Source organism: Amblyraja radiata, chromosome 32, assembly GCF_010909765.2.
Source record: "Amblyraja radiata isolate CabotCenter1 chromosome 32, sAmbRad1.1.pri, whole genome shotgun sequence".
NCBI classification, from domain to species: Eukaryota; Metazoa; Chordata; class Chondrichthyes; order Rajiformes; family Rajidae; genus Amblyraja; species Amblyraja radiata.
The window spans coordinates 20,990,503-21,007,324 of record NC_045987.1 but is presented as its reverse complement, the minus strand read 5'-3'; the positions used below and the strand labels follow the sequence as shown (position 1 = coordinate 21,007,324).

Sequence of the window (16,822 nt, the reverse complement as noted above, 5' to 3'; positions counted from 1 at the left end):
ACTCCAACACCGTGTCTGTTATTTTTGTCAGCCTTTTTACAGCTTGCTTCAAACTCTTGCCGATTAAACAGCTCATTATCTCCTCGAGCAGTGTAAGAGTGAACATTAGAGCCAGCGCTAGATAACAGGCTTGTTTCCGCTGGGCAAGATTACCGCAGTTACTAGGGTCAAGTCCAATTGGGCACATCCATCAATTTAATGAACAGATGTTACTCACAAGCAGAGACTGGTAAACTCTAAGATCTCTGTGAAGGGAAGCGAGTGTTATGTGTCTGTGTCTCCACTACTGATAAGTCTGTTTCTCATTCCAGTCTAATGACGGCATCGTAGACAGAATGACTTTTTTAGTCTAAACCATTGCTTGTTGTTTGTATATGTGTGAGGATTAACAGATTGCAAAACCGGAGTCATAGAGTGATACGGTGTCCCTTCGGCCCAACTTGCCCACACAAGCCAACATGTCCCAGCTACACTAGTCCCACCTGCCCGCATTTGGTCCATATCCCTCCAAACCTGTCCTAACGATGTACCTGTCTCATTGTTTCTTAAATGTTGGGATAGTCCCAGCCTCAACTACCTCCTCTGGCAGCTTGTTTCATACACCCACATACACCCACCTTTGTGTGAAAAAGTTACCCCTCAGATTCCTATTTAAATCTTTTCCCCTTCTCCTTGAACCTATGTCCTCTGGTCCTCGATTCCCCGACTCTGGGGCAAGAGACTCTGTGCATCTAAGCGATATATTCTTACAAAATTCTTAAGGGGTTGGACAGGCTAGATGCAGGAAGATTGCTCCCGATGTTGGGGAAGTCCAGGACAAGGGGTCACAGCTTAAGGATAATGGGGAAATCCTTTAAAACCGAGATGAGAAGAACTTTTTTCACACAGAGAGTGGTGAATCTCTGGAACTCTCTGCCACAGAGGGCAGTCGAGGCCAGTTCATTGGCTATATTTAAGAGGGAGTTAGATGTGGCCCTTGTGGCTAAGGGGATCAGAGGGTATGGAGAGAAGGCAGGTACGGGATACTGAGTTGGATGATCAGCCATGATCATATTGAATGGCGGTGCAGGCTCGAAGGGCCGAATGGCCTACTCCTGCACCTAATTTCTATGTTTCTATGTTTCTATATTCCTCTCATGATTTTATACACCTCTATAAGATCAAATATCTTTAAAAAAATTATTGGCAGTAGAATGTAGAAGCGTTAAGAACGTAACAGTTTGTGAGCACGGGTTATGTTGCCTGAAGGTGCGGTGTCTGCAGCGGCAGATATCAAACGGCATCAAGGATTCCACAGTCTGGGCCAGACGGGTACAACAGCACATCCAAACCAGAACTCGTTGCTACTTTCTTTATAAGATCCGTGGCAGTGGTTCATTGCCTTTCCCTGAGATTTGTGGCGTTGGTGGGACCGCAGTTGGATGCAGACATCGAACAAAGAAACCCACGTTTAGTTTAGTTTAGGGATAAAGGGCGCAAACAGGCCCTTCGGCCCACTGGGAACGCGCCGACCAGCGATCCCCGCACACTAGCATTATACTACACACTAGGGACAAGTTATAACCTTCACCCAAGCCAATGAACCTCCAAACCTGTACATCTTTGGAATGTTGGAGCACCCGGAGAAAACCCACGTGGTCACGGGGAGAACGTACAAAGTCCATACAGACAGCACCTGTAGTTATGATCGAACTCACGTCACTGTAAAGGTAGCAACTCTACCACTGTGCCACCCCGACATGTTCCATGCCTCCCCATTCCCTGTATATCCATGTGCCTATCTAAAAGCCTCTTAAACACCACTATCAGTGATATGGATCACGTGCAGGTTGAGGAGATCAGTGTGTGTTGGCATCGTGTTTGGCACAGACATTGTGGGCCGAAGGGCCTGTTCCTGCGCTGTCTTCATCGATATTCGATGCATAAATTGCACATAAATTCTACAAAGCAGCGACAAGAAGGAATATTGCCACAAAAAAAACAGATTAGTGCAAAACCCATTCTGGAAACAAGTCCATGGTGGGGCAAGGAGATTTGTCCTGTTCTGAGGTAGGATTACGGTTATGCAGGTCAGTTCAAGAACTTGATGGTTGTAGGAAAGTTGCTGATCCTGAACAGCACATTATCCACAACCTTCTGTGTATTCTATGTACACCCTACATCATTTTATTTGCCAATTGCGTCTCCCCTCAGCCTTTTCTACACTGAACAAAATACTTACTGCCAGACACCCAATCTCTTCCCAAATGTACAAATTTCCAGTTCTAGCAACTTTTTAAAGTCCTCTCTCCAGCACAGTTACATCTCCCCACTAATAGACACAAAATGCTGGAGTAACTCAATGGGACAGGCAGCATCTCTGGATAGAAGGAATGGGTGACGCTTCGATTCGAGACCCTTCTTCAGATTGAGTCATCTGCTGTGCATTCTCTCAGGCTGCCTCCTAACTACAAAATCCCTCACAAACTCACGTTAAACTCTAATCTGTAAGGGCCCTGTCCCACTTTCCCCGAGTTACTCACGAACTCTCCCGAGTTTTCCCCTTGATTCGAACTTGGAGAATTACGGTAATAGCCATTCGTAGGTACTCGGGGCTATTTTTTTAACTCGTGGACATTTTCCAACATGTTGTAAAAAAGTCCCGAATTACCTGATGCCCCGAGTACCTACGGCTGGCATTACGAGCCGCTACTAAACATCTACGGACTCCATCGGGCTCCTACGAGCTCGCTAACGACATTACCCGACATTCCCCGAGTTCGAATCAAGGGGAAAACTCGGGAGAGTTCGTGAGTAGCTCGGGAAAGTGGGACAGGGCCTTAACTCATTTGCAGAGAAATTCTGAGCTTTCGGGAAATTATTGACCTAACCTGTGACTGGGGTTTGGCATAAAATACGTCAAAACCGCCATGAAATGAGGACAGAACATAGAACGCAGAACAGTGCCGCACTTAACAGGCTCTTCAGCCCAGGACGTCTGCACCAAATATGATGCCAGGTTAAACTAACCTCATCTGCCTGCACATGATCCCTATCCCTCCGTTCCCTGTATATCCATGTGCCTATCTAAAAGCCGAAAACACCACTATGGTAACTGCCTCCACCACCACCCCTGCCAGTGCGTTCCAGGCACCCATCTGTAAATCTCCTTGCTCCACCATGGACTTGTTTTCAGAATGGGTTTTTCACTAATCTCCTTGAAACGTTGCCCCTCTTACTTTAAAGCCACGCCCTCTAATCTTTGTCATTTCCACCTTGGGGAAGAAGGTTCTGACTCTCTACTCTATCTAGGCGAAAACATACATCCTTAAAACACTGGCATCTGGATTTAGTGTTGCTGACTGAATCGTGTGATCATTGCACCAGCACTTGAGACAGGCTATAATTGAACATGTTCATGATCTACTTTCCGAATTCATTATACATTAGATTGTGAAATGTAATTAGAGTCAACGTAGTCAGAGGTTGGGCCCAACAGTGGATCCAGTAACAGTGACGCTAGTCTCACAGTGCTGGTAGATCAACGCCAGATTGTCTTTGATAATGCTGATAAAGCATAAAGTTTTACATTCAATAAAGGATTGGACAACGGTTATTGCTGTGACCTAGAATTTCAAAACTTCATTTGTTTGCAAAAATGTACATGGTTTTAAGTTACTGGACAAGTAGGAAGGCTCTGAACTAGTGATTCAGAGACACGAGTTTAAATCTAACCACAGCAAATGCTCAAATAATCTGATACATCTGTAGTCATAGAGCAATGTGAGGAGGAAATGGGATATTCCGCCCAACTTGCCCACGCTGGCCAAGCTGCTGCTTCTGGCACAACCGAGGCGGGCGGCATGGTGGTGCAGCGGTAGAGTTGCTGCCTTACAGCGCCAGAGACCCGGGTTCAATCCTGACTACGAGTGCTTGTCTGTACGGAATTTGTATGTTCTCCCCGTGAACTACACGGATTTTCACCGGGATCTTCAGTTTCCTCCCACACTCCAAAGACGTATAGGTTTGTAGGTTAATTGGCTTGGAATAAATGTAAATTGTCCCTAGTGTGTGTGTGTGTAGGATTGCGTTAATATGCTGGGATCACTGGTCAGTGCGGAGTCGGTGGGCCGAAGGGCCTGTTTCCCCACTGTATCTCTAAACTAAACTAAAAACCCATTTATCCATGCAACAGACATAAAATACTGGAGCAACAGCAGAATAGGTGACGTTTTGGGTCCAGAACCAACTCAGACCATTAATCCATGTTTGGCCAATATTCCACGAAACTTTCCTATTCGTTTACCTGTCCAAATGTCTTTTAAAATGTTGTTATTGTACCTGCCGCAACCACTAATCGCGGCTCCTTCTAAACAGCCACCGACATGAGATACTGTGCTAAGGTTATTCTCAGTAATGGTGACATGAGTCGGAGGGCAAGAGAGCAGCAGGAATCACAGAGTAGGAGGAGAGAGAGAGAGACTCACTGAACTCCCACCTGGGCACACCACCAGTACTGACCTCCCCATCAACGAATGGATCTACAGGAGTTGCTTCCAAAAGGCAGCCAGTATTATTAAAGAGCCACATCACCCTGGCCATGCTCCCATTTCACTCCTACCATTGGGAAGAAGGGACAGGAGCCTGAAAACTGTGACCACCAGGTTCAAGAAGTGCTTTGCAGCAACCATCAGGCTCTTGAGCACCACACAACACTAACCTCAGCAACCGTGAACTTCTATGGCCTCTCTTTAGAAACATAGAAAATAGGTGCAGAAATAGGACATTCGGTCCTTCGAGCCATTCAATATGACCATGGCTGATCATAAAAAATCAATACCCCGTTCCTGCTTTCTCCCCAGATCACTTGATTCCGTTAGCCCGAAGAGCTATAGTGCCCACCATAATGTTTGGGACAAAGACCCATCATTTATTTATTTGCCTCTGTACTCCACAATTTGTAATAGAAAAAAATCACATGTGGTTAAAGTGCACGTCAGATTTTATTAAAGGCCATTTTTATACATTTTGGTTTCACCAAGTAGATATCACAGCTGTGTTTATACATAATCCCCCCCCCCCCACCCCCCACCCCCCACCCCCATTTCAGGGCACCATAATATTTGGGACACATGGCTTCACGGGTCTTTGTAATTGCTCAGGTGTGTTAAATTGCCTCCTTAATGCAGGTATAAGAGAGCTCTCAGCACCTAGTCTTTCCTTCAGTCTTTCCATCGCCTTTGGAAACTTTTATTGCTGTTTATCAACATAAGGACCAATGTTGTGCCAATGAAAGTCAAAGAAGCCATTATGAGACTGAGAAACAAGAATAAAACTGTTAGAGACATCAGCCAAACCTTAGGCTTACCAAAATCAACTGTTTGGAACATCATTAAGAAGAAAGGGAGCACTGGTGAGCTTACTAATCGCAAAGGGACTGGCAGGCCAAGGAAGAGTTCCACAGTTGATGACAGAAGAATTCTCTCTATAATAAAGAAAAATCCCCAAACACCTGTCCGACAGATCAGAAACACTCTTCAGGTGTGGATTTGTCAATGACCACTGTCCGCAGAAGACTTCATGAACAGAAACACAGAGGCTACACTGCAAGGTGCAAACCACTAGGATGGCCAGGTTACAGTTTGCCAAGAAGTACTTAAAAGAGCAACCACAGTTCTGGAAAAAGGTCTTGTGGACAGATGACTCAAAGATTCACTTATATCAGAGTGATGGCAAGAGCAAAGTATGGAGGAGAGAAGGAATTGCCCAAGATCCAAAGCATACCACCTCATCTGTGAAACACAGTGGTGGGGGGTGTTATGGCCTGGCTGCTGAAGGTACTGGCTCACTTATCTTCATTGATGATACAACTGCTGATGGTAGTAGCATAATGAATTCTGAAGTGTATAAACACATCCTATCTGCTCAAGTTCAAACAAATGCCTCAAAACTCAATGGCTGGCGGTTCATTCTACAGCAAGACAATGATCCCAAACATACTGCTAAAGCAACAAAGGAGTTTTTCAAAGCTAAAAAATGGTAAATTCTTGAGTGGTCAAGCCAATCACCCAATCTGAACCCAATTGAGCATGCCTTTTATATGCTGAAGAGAAAACTGAAGGGGGCTTGCCCCCAAAACATCAGAAGGTAAAGATGGCTACAATACAGGCCTGGCAGAGCATCTCACCAGAGAAGACACCCAGCAACTGGTGATGTCCATGAATCGCAGACTTCAAGCAGTCAGTGCATGCAAATGATATGCAACAAAATACTAAACATGACTATTTTCATTCTCATGACATCGCTGTGTCCCAAACATTACGGTGCCCTGAAATGGGGGGACTATGTATAAACACTGCTGTAATTTCTACATGATGAAACCAAAATGTTTAAAAATGGCCTTTATTAAAATCTGACAATGTGCATTTTAACCACATGCGATTTGTTCTATTACAAATCTCAAATTGTGGAGTACAGAGGCAAATAAATAAATGATGGGTCTTTGTCCCAAACATTATGGAGGGCACTGTATATCTAACTTAAGCTGCAGCAAGTAAGAATATCGTTGTTCCATTGTTTACATATGTGAATAAAAGTCTCTGACTCTCTTAACTCTTGGTCAACACTCCGACATCAATTATATCCAACGACAAACTCCTCCGCTTAAGTCGTAATTTAAAGCATTAGCCACGCCAATATTTCATTCGAGCATAAGCAATTGGTCTTAACATCGCTGCCAAGCTATTGTCAAGCAAGATTTCCAAAATCTCATTAGCAAATCGGTCCTGACAGATTCCTTGCTGAATGGCAAACCCTAAACTGGAAAGCAGAGTCAAGTTACCGCATGTATCTACTGTACTTTAATCTAACCTTCGCTGTCCTGAGCTCCCACACTTCTGCTTTGCGCAGTTTGTCCCGTGGTCAGAGCTAGAGAGGCAAGTGAATGGGTGTGAATGGACATGGGCGAGAGGGTAAGTTCACTGTGACCAAGAGCTCTTCCTATCTCTGTAATAAGTATTACCTTCAAATCCTTCCACATGAAAGGCCACTTCCTAATTTCACTTTAATTTAACTTTGGACTTGCAGCGTGGATTGCAACAGGCCCTGTGGCCCACTGAGTCCGTGCCGACCAGTGATCGCCCCTGTACGCTAGCTCTAACCTGCACACTTGGGACAATTTACGGAAGACGATTAGCCTGCACATCTTTAGGATGTGGGAGGGAACCGGAGCATCCGGATAAAACCCAGGTGGTCACAGGGTACAAACTCCGTACAGACAGCGGCCATAGTCAGGATCGAACTCGGGTGTATAGCGCTGTAAGGCAGCAGCTCTACCGCTGCGCCACTGTGCTGCCCTCTTATTTGGCACCCCGGTCAATAGAAGTCCTTCTCTGTCAAAAGGATCATCTTCAATGCCTCCACATTACAGGTGACACCACAATTTCACTGTGTTCACCTGTTTTAAATTACAACAGTCGTACAGCTTTGAAACAGCTCCTGTTACTCCATCAAGTCCGCACTGACCAGCAAGCACCAAGCTACTTTTATCCCCTGCTCATCCGATTCTTTTTAAATTTCCCCTTCCACAGATTCTCCCACTCACCCCCGCATGAAGGACGATTTGCAACGGCCGATTAACCCATCAACCCACACGTCTCTGGGTTGTGGGGGGATACCAGAGCTCCCTGAGGAAACCCCACCTGGTCACAGGGAGAACGTGCAAACTCCACACTTACATTCAAGAGACAAGAGTGTTCATTTGGCACATGCATCGGATGAAAAACGGAACAATGAAGCTTTTACTTGTAAAACTTCACAAGCAATAACTCCATTCCCCAACAACTCTCACCAACTTCTACAGATGCGCCGCAGAAAGCATTTAACAAGATGCATCACAGCATGATTTGGGAATAGCTCCATACCAATGCCGCAGAAAATTGCAGAGAATTGTGGACATAGCACAGACCATCACGCAAACCAACCTCCATTCCATTGACTCCATCTACACTTCACCATTTTTTTTGTTCTTTATTGTTTTACACACTGTATTTTTGAAATAAGGCGCACAAATATACATTTGGTTAAACATTAAAATGTTTTCCACTGGAGGGAATTACCAGCTCATTGTGAATCTATCTATCTATGCAAATTAAGTGTCTGAGCCAAGACAGTAGCCAAATAACTGGCCTCGGGAATCAGTTTACTGGCTGCTGCGGTAAGGCGATATAGTACAAAAACAGTGTGAGAGTGAGTGCGTGTGTGTGAGTGTGGTGTGAGAGTGAGTGTGAGAGTGAGTGAGTGCGTGTGAGTGTGGTGTGAGAGTGAGTGTGAGAGTGAGTGCGTGTGTGTGAGTGTGGTGTGAGAGTGAGTGTGAGAGTGAGTGCGTGTGTGTGAGTGTGGTGTGAGAGTGAGTGTGAGAGTGAGTGTGAGAGTGAGTGCGTGTGTGTGCGTGTGGTGTGAGAGTGAGTGTGAGAGTGAGTGCGTGTGTGTGAGTGTGGTGTGAGAGTGAGTGTGAGAGTGAGTGCGTGTGTGTGAGTGTGGTGTGAGAGTGAGTGTGAGAGTGCGTGTGTGTGTGCGTGTGTGTGAGAGTGAGTGTGAGAGTGAGTGCGTGTGTGTTTTTCGCATTCTACCCGTCACCACATGGCTTTCCTCATGGTGCTCCAGCTTCCTCCCAACTTCCCAAAGACAAGCGTATTGGAAGGATATTAGGTGGGGGTAAACTGTCCCTGGTGTTAAGGCGGGTGGTAGAATCTACGGGGAGTTGATGGGGAATGTGAGGAGAGTAATATGGGTCAGGGAGGGATTAGTGTGTAATTGAGTGCATGGTGCTCAGAGGGAACTGCAGATGCTGGAATCTTGAGCAAAACACAAAGTGCTGGAGTAACTCAGCGGGTCAGACAGCATCTCTGGAGGGGATGGACCGGCGACGTTTTTGGGGCGGGACCCTTCTTCAGACTGGCTGAAGTGTCCGCTTCCTACATTTAACAGCAGTGTCGCTGTTATGAATGCGCCTGTAGCCAATGTTGCCTCAGTCAAGATACCTGATCAGAACTGAAGGTAGATAAAAATGCTGGAGAAACTCAGTGGATGAGGCAGCATCTATGGAGTGAGGGAACAGGTGATGTTTCAGGTCAAGGCCCTTCTTCTGACTGGCTGAAGTGTCCGCTTCCTACATTTAAGTATCAAAACTGATGCTTGTTTAATAAGAGGAATTGGATGGGTTGATTTTAATTCTATCAAAGACTTTGAAATTATGCACAATTACTGAAAACAAAGGGACAGTGCAGTATTCTTTGGGTAACGTGTTCACTATTAGTTTGTTTGATGGTAAAACGTTGATGGTCATTGGAATAGTTTCTTCCCCGCTGTAATCAGGCGACTGAACCATCCCACCAACAACTGGAGAGCCGACCTGAGCTACTATTCATATGATTCATCATACTATATTGTCACATGAATTGAACTTGTACAATGAATTCCACAGATTCACCACCCTCTGCCTAAAGAAATTCCTCCTCATCCTCGTTCTTAAGGTACGTCCTTTTAGTCTGAGGTTGTACCCTCTGGTCCCAGACTCTCCCGTTACTGGAAACATCCTCTCCACATCTACTCTATCCTTTCACTAGACTGCAAGTTTCGATGAGGTCCTCCCTTATTCTTCTAAACTCCAGCGAGTACAGGCCCAGTGTTGTCAAACGCTCATCATACGTTACACCCAATCATCCCCTAGGATCATTCTCGGAGTGTAATCAACTCATAAAAAGACAAAAATAAACTAAACAAACTAAATAAACTAAGGTAGACAAAAATGCTGGACAAACCCAGCGGGTGAGGCGGCATCTATGGAGCGAAGGAAATAGGCAACTTTTCGACCCGAAACGTTGCCTATTTCCTTCACTCCATAGATGCTGCCGCACCCGCTGAGTTTCTCCAGCATTTTTGTCTACCTTCGATTTTCCAGCATCTGCAGTTCCTTCTTAAACATAAACTAAACTCTGGTGCCTGCCCGATCACTCTCTCTTCTCCCCTCTCCCATCAGGCATGAGGTACAGAAGTGTGAAAACACACACCTCCAGATTCAGGGACAGTTTCTTCAGAGCAGTAATCAAGCAACTGAACCATCCTACCAGCAACTAGAGAGCGGTCCTGAGCCACTATGCAATGAGACTATATTGTCACATGTACCCAGGTACAGTGAAATGCTTTGTTTTGCTCACAACCCTGGTAAAACCATGCAACAGACCTCACCTAGTCTGTACACAAGTGTCACCATGTGACTGGCACCGACAAGATTACAAAAGTTATAGCCCTGTCCCACGGTACAAGTTCATTCCAAGAGCTCTCCCGAGTTTGCCCTGATTCGAACTGGGAGATTTACGGTAATGGCCACTCGTCGGTACTCGGGGCTCTCGTGGACATTTTTCATCACGTTGAAAAATCTTCACAAGTCTTCCCGTGCTTGCCAACCGTTAGCGAGTTCTTCCCGAGTACCTGCCGTTAGCGTTACGAGCCGCTAAGAGACGTCCCCGAGCTCCGAGTTTGATTTTTTTTTAAACTCGGGAGAGCTCTTGGAATGAACTCGTACCGTGGGACAGGGCTATAACTATCCACCTCGTTGACGATCCTCGGACTATCTCTCATCGGACTTTACCTTGCACTAAACATTATTCCCTTCATCATGTATCTGTACCCTGTGGGCGGCTCGATTGTAATCATGTGTTGTCTTTCCGCTGGCTGGTCTCCACGCAACAAGAAGCTATTCACGGTACCTCGGTGCATGTGACAATGAACTAAAGTAAAATCTCTAAAATAGCAGAACTGCACAAACAACCGGTTTACACGCGTTACTCAGGGATACGCTCCCTGCCTGTCTTTACCAGGGACAATCCTGTGTGCTCATATAATTAAGTAATTGGCTGGAGGAATTGTGCAACAGCCTAAAGCAATTACACATTGAAGTATTTCACAAGTACTGTCACTGCTGTCAATGTAGAAAGCGCAGCAAAGAGTTTAGAAGAATGAGGGGGACCTCATTGAAACGTACAGAATAGTGAAAGGCTTGGATAGAGTGGACATGGAGAGGATGTTTCCACTAGTGGAAGTGTCTAGGACTAGAGGTCATAGCCTCAGAATTTAAGGACGATCATTTAGGAAGTAGATGAGGAGGGATTTCTTTAGTTCGAGGGTGGTGAATCTGTGGAATTCTTTGCCACAGAAGGCTGTGGAGGCTTTCAATTGACATTTTTAAGTCAGAGATAGACAGATTCTTGATTAGTATGCCAGGGGTAATGGGGAGGGCAGGAGAATGGGGTTTGGAGGGAGAGATAGATCAGCCATGATTGAATGATGGAGTAGACATGATGGGCCGAATGGCCTAATTCTGCTCCTATCACTTATGATCCTACCCAGGGAGTGGTCGGGGATGCGGTGGGTGGCGGCGCTGGGGGTGACGTTGGCAGCCTGGCTAGGTCCATCCGCTATAACCCAAATCCACTATAAAGAGGTCCGTAAAAGATAGGGTTTACTGGATATAAATGACTTGGGCATAAATGCATAATGGGTTGGTTAGATAGTTTACAGACGACACCAAAATTGGTAGAGTTGCAGGCAGTGAGGAAGCCCGTCAAAAAATACAAGGGGGTTATAGATCAGTTATGGATATGGACGGAGACATGACCGATTCATACCAGCATGAGTGAGGTGATGCATTTTAGGAGGTCTAATGCAAGGGGAATTTTTACAGTTAATGGCAAGACCCCAAACAGCATTGATATACAGCGAGATCTTGAGGTCCATTGTCCATAGCTCCATGAAAGTGGCAACACAAGTTGTTAGAATAGTTTAAAAGTTGTATAGTATGTTTGCCTTCATCCGTCGATACATTGAGTCTAAAAGTCCACATTTAAAAAAGGCAGCACAGTGGTGCAGCTTGTGTTTGATTGTGTATTGTGTGTTCTTTTTTATTGTACCGCTGCTGGCAAGTTCATTTCACTGCACTTCATTGTGTATGTGACGAATAAATCTAACTGACTATTGACTATTGACTCGTGAGTTGCTGCCTTAAGAGCCTGTACCACTTGGGCGTCATTTACGCGAGAGGCCGATTGTGACTGATGCGCGACAGTCGCGCAAAAATTGTCTAGCAGTATGACAGTCGCACGCCGAGTGCTCTTGAGGGCCCTGCTTCTTTTCGAAGCCATTTGCGGTATCGTTCGTACTTAGTCCGATCTCCGTGGCAAGGATTTTCCCGCAACCGGGTGGTCACGTGTTACGGCGCTCAAATGACGCTCAAATCTGAGGGTAATAATGCTTGGATTAGAGGGATTAGCTATAAGGAGTGGGTTGGGCAAACTGGGATTATTTTCTCCAAAGTGTCAGAGGTTGGGGGAACCTGATAGAAGTATATAAAATGATGAGAGTCATAAACAGGATAGTCAGTCAGAAACCTTTTCCCAGAGTGGACATGCCTAATACTAGAGGGCATAGCTTTAAAGTGAGAGGGGCTAATTTTAACGGAGCTGTGCAGGGCAAGTATATTTTTTACACAGAGAGGTGGGTGCCTGGAACATGCTGCCGGGGCAGTGGTGGAGAGAGATGTGATAGTGGTGATTAAGAAGCTTTCGGACATGGATGTGCAGGGAATGGAGGGATATGGATCACATGCAAACAGAAAAGGTTGGTTTAATTTGGCATCATGTTCGCCACAGACATTGTGGCCCGAAGGGTCTGTTCCAGTGCTGTGCTTTAGACTATAGAGATACAGCGCAGAACCAGGGCCACAAAGTCCACGCCAACTGACCGTAACCTCGTACACTAGCACTATCCTACACACTAGGGACAATCTACAATTTTACTGAAGCCAATTAGCCTACAAACCTACAAGTCTTTGGATTGTGGGAAGAAACCAGAGCACCTGGAGAAAACCCACACAGTCACAGGGAGAAGGTATAAACTCCGTACGGACAGCACCCGTAGTCAGGATCGAACCGGGGTCTCTGGTGCTGTAAGGAAGCAACTCTAACGCTGCGCCACTGTGCTAAAAAGACGATGTAGGAGATGTTCCTGGAAATTAATCCTCAGGAACATATAAAATTCGTAAGGGATTGGACAGGCTAGATGCAGGAACCATTTTCCCGAACAACCTCCCACCTAGTCGACGTCAAGCTACAGCAAGCTACCGACAACTGGCGACCCATTAGGACGTCCACCTACGACCACACCTACAACAACCTAAGTCCACCCGCGCGCGACAAGCTATGACAAGGTAAGACAACTCAGTCTCCGGTACCTGTCGCCGGTTGACGTAGGTAGTCGCCAATGGAATTCACCAAAGTCAGCGCCAGCGACAACCAGCGTCAACCTGGCAACAACCTACGACAGCGCCTACGTCAGGAGAAGTCAAGCTACGCTCGTTGGCGTCAAGACAACTGTCGCCGACCGTCACTTAACAATTTTGAACATTTCAAAATCCAGCGGCGAGCAGCAAAACGCTACAATTCTTTGGGCGACTGAGGAGACTACTCATGACCATACAGGCGACTCCCCGCTGACCATGTGGTGACAAGCCTAGTCGCCTGTAGTCGCCTACAAAATAGCCTAAGTGGGACAGGGGCATTAGATTGGTGCATAGATGTGGAGGGATATGGCTCAAGTACAAGCAGAGGAGATTAGTTTATCTTGGCATGATGTTCGGTACAGACATTGTGGGCCGAAGGGCCTGTTCCTGTTCCGTACTGTGCCACGTTTAATGTTCTATGTCCCTATACTCCATAAGACTCTTAGAATAAAGGGGAGGTCATTTAAGACTGAGGTGAGAAAAACTTTTTCACCCAGAGAGTTGTGAATTTATGGAATTCCCTGACACAGAGGGCAGTGGAGGCCAAGTCACTGGATGGATTTAAGAGAGAGTTAGATAGAGCTCTAGGGGCTCATGGAGTCGATATGGGGAGAAGGCAGGCATGGGTTATTGATAGGGTTGATCAGCCATGATCACAATGAATGGCGGTGCAGGCTCGAAGGGCCGAATGACCACCTCCTGCACCTATTTTCTATGTTTCTATGTTTCTAAGACCACAAACCAAACATAGGAGCAGATTTAGGCCATTCTGCCCATCGAGTCTGCTCCGCCATTCAATCCCATTCTCCTGCGTGCTCCATTGCCGACCACGTCCTCTTTAAACATTGCCTCCCCCCCCCCTCACCACCCCTTCTCCCCGACCACCAGCCCGGTCCTTCAGGGCTGTGACAGTCAGCGCGACAATTGGTCAGGGACATTGCCAAGAATGGGGTTTGCGTGGGAGGGAATGCGAGGTAGAGAAGCCGAACCGACCTGGTTCTCCTGCGCACGCGGCGAGCCCGGCGTGTAGAGGAACTTGTTCTGGTCCTCCAGAGGAAGGGAATGGTGGTTCTGTTGTTCCTCCATCCTACCATGACACCATGAGACACCGCCTTCGATACCCTGTGGAAACACCGGCCAGTTAAACCTTTGCCAAACAGAGAAGGCAGCAAAGTTGAATCTGAATCTGAATCTGAAGGATTAAATCTCAGGTGGACAAAAGTGCTGGAGAAACTCAGCGGGTGGGGCAGCATCTATGGAGCGAAGGAAATAGGCAACGTTTCGGGCCGGCCGGCCCGAAACGTTGCCTATTTCCTTAGCTCCATAGATGCTGCTGCACCGGCTGAGTTTCTCCAGCACATTTGTCCACCAAAAGCAGAGATGCTGCCTGACCCGCTGAGTCACTCCAGCGTTTTGTAACCTGCAAACCTGCGCATCTACGGAGTGTGGGAGGAAACCAGAACATTCATGTGGTCACAGGGAGAACGTGCAAACTCCGCACAGCTGGGCACCAACAGTCAGGATCGAACCTGGGTCTCTGGCACTGCAAGGCAGCGACTCTACCACTCGACCCGAAATGTTGCCTATTCCTTCGCTCCATAGATGCTGCTTCACCCGCTGAGTTTCTCCAGCATTTTTGTCTACCTTCGATTTTTCCAGCATCTGCAGTTCTTTCTGAAGGATTGATTCTCAGCTCTTTTTGTTTTTTAATTTCCCCCCCCCCCACGCACCCACCCACCGAATCTACATGACACAGACCCTGCAGAAGAAGGTTCATTCTTTTTAAGGCATCCGCTTGAAACATAATAGAAATTCATGTCACAACTCTTTTGCATTCGGCTCTAATAGCCCTTTGCATTTAGTCCTCGTGCCAACACAATCTCGGAGAGAGCGGTGCTGAGATTAAGCAAGGATATTTACTATTCATCTTTAATCACCCCCGGATCACCTTACCTGCGTGAAACGCTGCATTTCCCCGTCCGAAGACGCAATCTAAACAACCTGCTGTTTTCTTTCAGGCTGCAAAGTTGTAGGAAGTTAAAGTTTCACTGGCCGTGAGGCTCCACATCCCCGCATGCCACACGAGGTAGAACTGTTTCCTAACTTCACAACCAACCCCTCCTCCTGCTGCTTTTTGTAACACTCAGGAGCCGGGCAATTGGCAAATAGCTTCTTCGCAAATCATTGGTGGAAAGTTATTTAAGCGAAGGGTTTGGGTGATTGCGAAACACGCCGCCCACATCCCTGCAAACTCATCGCCAGGGCCTTCCTAACACTGGCTTTCGTTTCCTCTTTACAGCGCACCATGTGTGGCTCTCTACACTCACAGTCCGAAAGGACTCTCCCTCACTGAAAGAGCCGATTGTAACTGCATCCTCACCAGAGCCCTTCCGCCACCGATGACCTCTGACCAAACAGACCAAGCTGCTCTCGGCTGTGAGTCAGTTCCAGGAACTGAGACTTCAATTCTTTGTTCCTGGAGACACAAAACGCCGGAGTAACTCAGCGGGGTCAGGCAGCATCTCTGGAGAAAAAGAATAGGTGACGTTTCAGGTCGAGAGCCTTCTTCAGACTAGTTTACTTTCCTTTCCTTTACTTTAGAGATACAGCATGGAAACAGGCCCTTCAGCCAACAGAGCCCATGCCAACCAGCGATCACCCATACACTAGTTCTATCCTACACACGAGAGGGAATTTTTACAGAAGCCAATGAATCTACTAAATAAACTGAGTAGGAAGGAACTGCAGGTGCTGGTTTAAACCAAAGATAGACACAAAAAGCTGGAGTAACTCGGCGGGACAGGCAGCATCTCTGGAGAGAAGGAATGGGTGACGTTTCAGGTATAGACCCTTGAGAGACATAGCATGGAAACAGACCTTTCAGCCCATTGAGCCCATGCTGACCTTCGATCACCTGTTCACACCATTGGTATACACAAGGAACGGCAGATGCTGGTTTACAAAAAGACAAAAAGTGCTGAAGTAACTCAGCAGGTCAGGCAACATCTCTGTAGAATATGGGCAGGTGACGTTTCGGGTCAGGACCCTTTTTTCAGACTATGTACTATTGCTATTCGACTTTGTCATCCACTCCCTGTACACCAGGAGCAATTTACAGAGGCCTATTGACCAACAAACCCGCAGGTCTTTGGGTCACGTAGAACATAGAACAGTACAGTACAGGGACAGGCCCTTCGGCCCACGGTGTTTGTGCCGAACATGATGCCAAGTTAAACTGATCTCATCTGCCTGGACATCAGAGGTTCCCAACCTTTTTCGTCCCGCTTACCCCTGGCAAGTTTAATACCACATAACAATGTTATTTCACTTATTGATGAACAACTAATGACAAACAGATACCGGTATACCAGAACCAAACACAGTCAGTCAATGACTCTCGACTATGAATTTGTGGCACCAAAGAGGTTTTTCTATTTAAATATTTTTTATTTGGGCTTTAACGAAAAGGTCAGATTTTACTGCCTGTTCCGAAATGCACGTGTTGAA

General features: G+C 46.4%; 1 protein-coding gene across 3 annotated transcripts in view; it reads right to left on the bottom strand.

Annotated features, from left to right (window-relative positions):
- Positions 1 to 16,822, bottom strand: part of nek6 (NIMA related kinase 6) — a 114,240-nt gene that overhangs the window by 66,205 nt on the left and 31,213 nt on the right. For 2 of the 3 annotated variants that reach the window (XM_033048750.1, XM_033048751.1), the window contains exon 2: positions 14,309 to 14,437. In XM_033048750.1, the coding sequence (XP_032904641.1) occupies positions 14,309 to 14,401 (93 nt within the window). In that variant the 5' untranslated portion in view covers positions 14,402 to 14,437. Of the gene's footprint in view, positions 1 to 14,308; positions 14,438 to 15,268; positions 15,636 to 16,822 lie in introns of those variants that run through there. The other variant, XM_033048749.1, reaches the window with a different exon arrangement.